The 8,745-nt window shown below is 57.3% G+C and overlaps 1 protein-coding gene across 1 annotated transcript; it reads right to left on the reverse strand.

Moving 5' to 3' along the window:
- Positions 1–282: 282 nt before the first annotated feature.
- On the reverse strand, positions 283–6,432 carry CRABP2 (cellular retinoic acid binding protein 2). The gene is made up of 4 exons (XM_035279344.2): positions 6,218–6,432; positions 1,835–2,013; positions 1,512–1,628; positions 283–753 (listed from the first exon to the last, which is right to left on the reverse strand). The coding sequence occupies exons 1-4, from the start codon at positions 6,285–6,287 to the stop codon at positions 703–705; spliced, it is 417 nt and encodes a 138-aa protein (XP_035135235.1). The 5' UTR covers positions 6,288–6,432; the 3' UTR covers positions 283–702.
- Positions 6,433–8,745: the final 2,313 nt, after the last annotated feature.

Genomic DNA, 8,745 nt, shown 5'->3' on the forward strand with positions numbered 1-8,745 from the left:
ACTCCAGCTGAGAAGTCAGGAGGCGGAGACTCTGGTGACCCTGGAAGCCAGAGCAGGACTCCAAGGAGGGACCTTGGAGGAGGGAATGTGAAAGTGATGCTCATGGATTTAGCAGTAAATCAAGGGATGGCAATTAGAAGGGTGACCAGAAGGACTGTTCCCTCCTGTTGTGTAACTCAGTTCCACGCTGCGGAAATACAAGTCTTTCCCACGCTACATTTCAGAGGCAAAGTTGGACTCAGGTGACTTGTCTACCCGCTGCCCAATGAACCAGAGACAGGATTTATTTTTCAAAAACATTTTAATAAAATTAACAAATAAATATTCTAAAGTGTATAGGCTACAGGGACAAAGGGTAGAAGCCAGAGGGGCCAGTCTTTCCTGCTCAGGCCCTTGGGTCCCCTTTAGAGAGACCCTGCTCTGGGGGCTGGTTTGGGGCTGGGACTGCTGACTTGGGGAGGCGGGGAGTGAACCCGGAAAGGGTGGTCTGAACTCTTGCAAGCCTTCCCTCTTTGTTGGTGTAGGGGAGGGGAGAAGAGGTCAAAGAAAGCAAGATCCTGCAGGAGGCATCCCAGTGACCCTCGGAAGTGACTGGGGAAGGGGAGCGCTATCCTAGGAGGAGTGAGTGGGAGGGAGGGGTGCGAAGCAGGGCGATGAGCGTGGCCGGTGGGAGGCAGTGGCCGCTCTTCTACCCATGGCCACTCACTCTCGGACATAGACCCTGGTGCACACAACATCATCCGCTGTCATGGTCTGGAAGAACAGAAGTGCTTGTTAGCTGGCGAGGCCCCTGGCTTTGGAGGGGAGGGCTGAATGGAGGTATCTGCTCGGCCTCCAGGTTCAAACCTGCTTCTTGGCTCAAGACCAGTAGGCAGGAGCTGGTCCCAGAATGCCCAGGCATCACTGGAGGGAGGATGGCAATAGTGCCCCCAGGGCCCATACTACTCCTCAAGCCAGGAAGATCTCCCTGGAGAACTGCTGGGGCCCCTCAGTACATGCCCTTTGCTTTGCATAAAAGGAAGACTCTTAACACTCTTTTCTCTTTCTTTTGTTTGTTCGTTCGACAGAGTTTTGCTCTGTCGCCCAGGCTGGAGTGCAGTGGTGCGATCTCAGCTCACTGCAACCACATCCTGGGTTCAAGCAGTTCTCTTGCGTCAGCCTCCCAAACACCTGGGATTGCAGGGGTGTACCACCACGCACAGCTAATTGTTTTGTATTTTTAACAGACTTTCATCATGTTGCCCAGGCTGGTTTCGAACTCCTGACCGCAAGTGATCTGCCCATCAGCCTCCCAAAGTGCTGGGATTGCAGGCGTGAGCCACCGCCCCCCTCCAGAACACCATTTCTCGTTCACACAGGGCACTGTATGGGGTAGGGACAGCTTGTTTCTGTCCAAACAGTCCCGTCAGGAGGGTGCGGGAGTCCACGAATCTCCTGCACCCTGGGGTCTCCCAGAGAATCTCGGAAGGTAGCGCTGGGTTTGCTATTAGTGGGGAGGAGGCGGGACTTACCAGGATCAGCTCCCCATCATTGGTCAGTTCTCTGGTCCAGGAGGTCTTGGGGCCCTCTCCCTTCAGGAGCCTCTGCTCACAGACCATTTTATTCTCACTCTCCCATTTCACCAAGCTCTGCAAGAGACAGGTGGCCAAGTGGGCTGGGCCCATCGCAGGAGCAATGCAGTAACAGGGAGAAGAGAGAGAGGCCCTTTTTAGCCCCCACCACTACCTAGGGGCTTTCCCCAGTGGGAACAGAGAGAAGCTAGGAAAGCCTGGGAAATGGCAGGTTGAGAGGCAAGGCAATGATGCCACGACCTGGAGCCCCTCCTGGCACCCACCTTACAGGGCCTCCCGTCCACAGTCTGCTCCTCAAACTCCTCCCCGACCTTGAAGTTGATCTCTGTGGTGCGCACTGTGGTGGAGGTTTTGATGTAGAAAGTGTCTCCCTCCTGTTTGATCTCCACTGCTGGCTTGGAGGCTGCAGCCACAGCGATCTTCCTCAGCATCACATTCACCCCTGTGGGGAGAGTGGAGAGGCTCACCTTTTGGGGGGCTTTGGGCACCTCTCTCAACCCTCCCATAATTCAGTTGGAGCAGGCTAATCTGTGACTCGCTTGGGGGTGGGTGTGTTGGGTGGTGCATCTGCTTGGTGCCTGGGTGTCCTGGAAGGTGCCTTGAAGGAGGTGGCAGGTGGTACGGCCTGAAAGATGACGGGGCTTAGGGAGGAGGGGCAGAGAGGCAGTGGCCTGCCCCTGGGAGCCCTGTTGCTAGCTGTGGCCCCACCGTGTTGAGTCAGCAGGTCTGGATCAGGCTCCCCACGTCTCAGCCCTTCAGTCCCAGAATGCCCAGAGGCAGCTTCTCTCCAGTCCCCCCTCCCCCAACAAACATCCTGCTAGGACTCCCCTTGTCTCTGTTTGCCTCACTTTTGGCCTTTTGTCTACCCTGTTGACAGCTCATCAGAGTCATTGGGTCTATACCCTGCCTAAGCACAGGCCAGGCCCCCTCACTCATGTTCAGGGAAGTAGGGGCCACTTCCCTGTCTGCCCTAGCTACCCCCCCTGTCTACTGCTAGAGAGGTCTTCATTTGCCCAATTTCTGCCTTTCCCCAAAATGAGGAGCAGGGATTCCCAGCAACGAAAGAGCAGGGTCAGCTCCTCTCCTCTACAGAATGGTCAGCAACCTGGGAAGACAGAGGTTCTGGAGTAAGGTCCATTAGGCTGTGACATCCTCCTGGCTCAGCCCCTTTGTAGGGTGGGTGACTCAGAGCAAATGGCTTAAATCAGTCATAAAATGGAAATAACAGCTTCTTCAAAAGCCAGTCAAGGTCGGGCACAGCGGCTCACACCTATAACTTTGCAAGACCGGGGGTGGGTGGATTATTTGAACTCAGAAATTTGATACCAGCTTGGGCAACATGCCGGAATCCGCTACCACCACCACCAGCAAATAGCCCGGGCCAGGCGAGGCGGCTCACACCTGTAATCCCAGCACTTTGGGAGGCCAGATCATGAGGTTAGGAGTTCAAGACCTGCCTGACCAACATGGTGAAACCCCGTCTCTACTAAAAATACAAAAATTAGCCAGGTATAGTGGTGCGCCTGTAATCCCAGCTACTCAGGAGGCTGAGGAAGGAGAATCGCTTGAACATGGAATGCAGAGGTTGCAGTGAGCCAAGATCATGCCATTGCACTCCAGTCTGGGCCACAGAGCCAGACTCCATCTCAAAAAAAAAAGTAAGAAAAGAAAGAAAGAAATAGCCAATCAAATGGGAGGTATGTGTTTAGGACTTAGCACACACAGTGCCAGGCATACTCTTAAGTGTTCAAGGAACAATAGCTATTATTGTTGGTATTATTTTTACTGATAAAAGGAAGGCAAAGGGTCAGGTGCTGTGGCTCATGCCTGTAACCCCAGCATGTTGAGAGGCCGAGGCAGGAGGAGTGCTTAAGCCCAGAAGTTTGTGATGAGATTGGGCAACATAGTGAGATCACACCTTTATTTAAAAAAAAAGTTTGGGCACAGTGGCTCACACCTATAATCCCAACACTTTGGGAGGCCAAGGCGGGTGGATCACCTGAGGTCGGGAGTTCGAGACCATCCTGACCAACATGGAGAAACCCTATCTCGGAAAAAAAAAAAAAAAAGGCCAGGCCTGGTGGCTCATGCCTGTAATCCCAGCACTTTGGAAGGCCACCATAGGTGGATCACCAGGTCAGGAGATAGAGACCATTCTGGCCAACATGGTGAAACCCTGTCTGTAATAAAAATACAAAAAATTAGCTGGTGTGGTGGCATGTGCCTGTAGTCCCAGTTACTTGGGAGGCTGAGGCAGAAGAATTGCTTGAACCTGGGAGGTGGATGTTGCAGTGAGCCCAGATTGCACCACTGCACTTCAGCCTGGGCGACAGAGTGAGACTCTGTCTTAAAAAAAAACACAGAAAAGAAAAACAAAAAGCTGGGATGGAGCTCAGACAGAGCTGCCTGCATTAGGCACCGTGCTCATCTGCCCTTCTGGAAGACTCCCATGCCCCTGTCCCCTCAAAGGAACCCCCTCTGCGATGAGAAGAAAGGATAGAAAAGGAATCTACCCTCCCCCTTCTGCCTGATGTGTCCCTTACTCCAGGATCCCCCACTCCTCCTCACAGGGTCTGGCTATCTCATTCAGCCTCTGTGGATTCAGACTCTCTGTGCACCTCCTTATCCCAGCCCAGATTGGACCCTTTCTCCCTGCTCCCCAGTTATTAACTGGAGTGGGGGGAGACAGGAGACAGCACCCCTCTGACAGGAAGATGTGCAGAGCAGGAGGCCCCTCTGGATGGGGCCCAGGTCTAAGCTCCACACGCCCACCTCTCCCGGCCTGACCCGCCCTGCACTGGAGTAGAGCCAGGGACGCAGTAGGCAGGGCTGAAAGGGCCCTGCGCCAGGCAGCAGGATTTCCCTGCCCCTGATCTGGCCAACTCCCTGGCCCTCCTTCAGACCTGGGTTCCTAGAGAAACAAATCCTCTTTCCCCTCAGCACCAAAGTATATGTACCCTACTCCAAACAGAAGAGAGAGTGAGAGACAAGCCCTGCCCCTGGGGAGCCCAGAAGCCTCACAGTGGGCTGCTGAACTCCTGGGTCTAGAGAGAAATGACTGAGGTCTCCAAGTCCTATTGAGATGGACCCTTGACTAGAGCTAAGAGGGGTGTGCCAGGACCGAAGTTCCTGCAGAGGTAAGCCTGGGTTCAGAGGAGACATCCCTTCAGCGAGCCCCTGGTGCCCACGGAGCTGGGGGCTGCTGGCTCAGGACTGTGTTTGTCTAATGGATCTGTTTTTAATCTGCCCCCTGCAGGGCCTGAGGAGGGCACGTGGCTGAGAGAGACCCTGCAGGGAGGACAAACAGACTGAAGACAGCAGGACTGGGGCCTGGAATCTTACTCTTCAGCTGGGGCCTGGGGGTGTGCCAGGCCACCACCTCATCCACTGGGGACAGGGGCCAGAATCCAGAGAAGATGAGGAGGGAGTGGCAGCTAGGATTTCCAGAGGGGAAATTTCTAATTTGTCTTTAAGTTTAGCAAGGGCAGAGCAAGAAAGACTGACACGACTACAAGAAGTATTGTGGTTAGCAGGAAGAACCAACAGCAAGGAACGATGGAAATCCCTGCTCTCTCTGCAGCATTCTAGACCCTTCTTAGACTCATTCCTATAGTCCAGGTGCCCTCCCTCCCTGCCCCCTCTCCCGGCTCAGCCCAGCCCAGTCCAACTATCGTCTCTGTTCGGTGCAGGAATTGAAGGCAGCAGGTCTGCTTTTAGGCTCCCAGTGGCTGGGTCCTTAACTAACGACCGTCTTTCCCCCACAGCCTTCTTGCTATCACCAGGTCCTGGCCCTCTTCCCTGCCCCAGCCGTCTAACCCAGTTGGCCCAGAGGGCATACAGAAGGTGGGCTGGGAAAGTGAGAAGGGCAGTCTGGGTTGACTCAGTTTCCCCCACCTTTGACCAACACACCCAGTTGGGCTGCAGCTGTTCTATGGGGAGGGAGAAGGGAACCTAGATTTTGGAATGTGAGATTGGGGTTTCACACGAAACCATCTGTTGAAATCCAAGAAAGTGATAATTATCCCGAGCGATTTTAGGACTCTGGAGCTGCTCACTGTAGGAAAATACTTGTCTCACAGATGGGGGGTGGGGAGAGCAGAGTGGAAAGTGCAGACGGGGAGGAAGGGAGGCTCGGGGACCCTGGGGCAGCAGTTCACCTGGTGGGCGGAGCTGGGCACCGAGCGGTATTGAACCTGCCCCCGGCCAGGGATTAGGTTACCGACAGGGGCACCGGGAAGGAGATTGGAATGTCTCCGAGGCGCTGCGCAGGGTAGGGAACCGGGCTCGCAGTCTGGATGCCAGTATCCACCAGCCCGCAGCTTCTGAACCGCAGAGAGCCAGGTGCCTCGGTCCGCCGAGTCCAGGCGCTGAGGCCAGCCTCCCCTTCCCCCAGAGGCCGACCTCGCGCTTCTGGTTTCTACTTGATTCACAGGCTGTGAGTCACCGCAGCGCTGGCACCGGTGGCCCCCGCAGGAGAAAGCGGGATTTAGGCGTCGGGCGCAGCGCCGAGGGACCCGGACGTTTCTCGGGGATGCAGGCGCCTAGTGTCTCACGCCCTGATTGCGGTCCCGCTTTCTTTCTCATCCCCATCTCGGAGGACTCCGGAACCCCATTTCCACCTCCTGGGCCCTCGAACATTTCCTTACCCAGCACTTTGAGCAAATCCTCGAAGTTTTCCGATCGGATGATTTTCCAGTTGCCAGAGAAGTTAGGCATGGTGGCGGCGCGGGCGGCGGTCTCGTTAGACCCCTAGGCTGGAGCACTGGACACTGAGTCTTTTAGCCGAAAGACACGTCGCCGTCGCCTTTGTCGGGTCGTGAGATTCAGGAACCAAGACACGTCCAGGGACAGCCCCAAAGCTGGCCAGGGATCCCTCGCGGACAGCTTTTATACCCTGTGTGGAACCGCCCCTGCCCAGGATTGAGCTGCCCCGCCTCCCGCTCCGCCCCCCACCACCTGGGGGGCCCTGCGCCCCCCGCCACCAACGTCTGGATCTAGCCCGTGTGTGGATCCAGGCTTCTCTGGAGACCGAGAGAGCCTTCTCCTGCGCTAGTGGGTGGATGGGGAAGCGGACGCGAAGCCAGCACTTGGATTGCGCTCTCCGCCGAGGCGGGGGGAGCCAGCTGCGGGCGAAGATGCTTGGGGCTCCTGTATGGCTGTCCCCCATCTGAGTTCCTCGCGCCTCGCCTGTTCCCCACCCGTCCCCAGCCTGACTTGGTGCATTCGACTCCTTGGCGCCGGACACCTGGCGACCCCACCGGTGGGCGGACCCCAGATTTTGAGCCGTAGCTGGCGGGGGGAATGGGCAGTGGAGCCCGGGTTCCACTGAAGCCTGAACTGGATCGGGTGGGACCGCTCCGAACTCAGAAAGGGGCTGGTGAGCTCCAGGCTTCGGGGGCTAGGGATCTAAGTGGGGCAACGGCGCCCCCTGCTGGGACAACTCGGAGAGGCCGGGGCGGGGGGATGCTGCACGGTCCCCTCACCCCTCCACCCCGCTTCGGGCTCCAGTAGTGCCCGGGACGCTGGAAGTAGGCGCCGGGCGACTGGCTCCCCTTAATGTGCTGGGCAGTCATCGAAGGGTTAAGCAGGAGCCCAGGGCGCGAAGCTGGGAGGGCAGAGGTCACAGCCAGTCACTTGACGCGAGGTCTTCATTAAAGCGCTTTCTCTGTCGCTTAGCTCCCCAGACCCCGAGGGGGTCTCGGTAGTCGAAAGGGAGGGAGGCGGGGGCAGCGGCGCGGAGCCCTGGAGAGCTGCGCTGCCACCTAGACGGGAGGGGGGATGCGTGTCCGGGGAGAAGGCGGAGCAGGGTCTCAGGTGTCACCACCATCCTGAGCTGTAAAACGGGCGGAAGGAGCGACCTCCCTTGGCGAACGGCTTTGAAACGGGAGATCAAAGAGAGTGGGGGAGGGCACGGCTTCCCGCAGAGACCCGAGTGGGAGTGGGCGAGACCCCAGTGGAGATGGCAGGGAGACACAGAAACAGAAACGGAGGTCAGGCGGGGGTCCTCAGGCCCGGACCCGAGGCCGGTAACCGCAGAGGAGCCGAGCCTGGCTCGATGCAGTGACTGGAACCAAAGGAACCGTCCCGGCCTGTCCAACGCAGGGGACTCTTCGGCCCGATGACCCAGGGCGAACCGACGCTTGTGGCCCCGCTGCCCGCACCCCAATCCCCACCCTCCCGTGACTCTTTCTCCCAGCTCCTTCTGAGGCGGGAAGAAAAACCCCACATCTGGCCCCAGCCCTGGGTCCCTGCTCTGGCCCCTCCTCGCCAGCGTGGCCAAGGGTGGAGCAGGCAGTCGCTCTCAGATCTCTGAGACCTTATGCTTAGAACCCAGGAGCGATCTAGGGAGTTGGGGCTTTGGTGGGAGCTGGGAGGAGTCCAGAGGAAGAGAACCAAAGGAGAGGGCCGTAGTGACCTCAACATTGAGAACTAAAGGCTGGAGAATGTACTGGGGGGTCGGGCTTCCGAGCTACAGAGAGGGAAATCTGCAGAAATGGGTGGGTAGAGAAAATAAAGCAGCTCGGCTGACTCTGCAGCAGGAGGGATGGAGATCCACTGCAGAAAGAACTTCTCTGTGGGGCCCCGCCCTGCAATAGCCAACAAACTGAGATTTGAAGGGAGCCGGATACTTCAGTCTGGGTTTAGGGGTCCAAGTTTTGTGTGGGAGAGCTAATTTGGGAACGTGGGGGGCCTGGGCTTCTGGAAGGAAGAGGGCAGTAGGTCAAGGAGCTCTCTGAGCAGAGGTGGTGGCAGGAAGGGGGTTCCCTGGGAAGTGCTTAGGGCCCGCGGTTGCCGGCACAGCTCCAGCGCCTCCCCCATCCTCCCTGCTCTGCAACGCTGTAGGTAAAGAAGGGGGATTAGGTTCTGACAGTGAAGTCAGGCTCCTGGCCAGAGGGATGAGGAGAGGCTAGAGGAGGGAATGTGGTGGAAAGCAGACTCCTGCTGCCCTCCTTCCCTTCACTGCCCGCTGCCTCCCCGATCCAGGCCATTGTGTCCATCTCCACACCACCAGCCCTCTTGAGCCCCCAGCCGGAAGAGCCAGCCTCTTGCTCAGTAGGCATCCCTCCTCCTGCACGACCAAAGACCCAGTGCAGGCCCTGTCCCCCACAGCCTTATGAGTGACTCAGGGTGTTAAAACTTCACCCCAAAGATGGTCACCAGGATGCAGGGACAG

Source organism: Callithrix jacchus, chromosome 18, assembly GCF_049354715.1.
Source record: "Callithrix jacchus isolate 240 chromosome 18, calJac240_pri, whole genome shotgun sequence".
Classification (NCBI taxonomy): domain Eukaryota; kingdom Metazoa; phylum Chordata; class Mammalia; order Primates; family Cebidae; genus Callithrix; species Callithrix jacchus.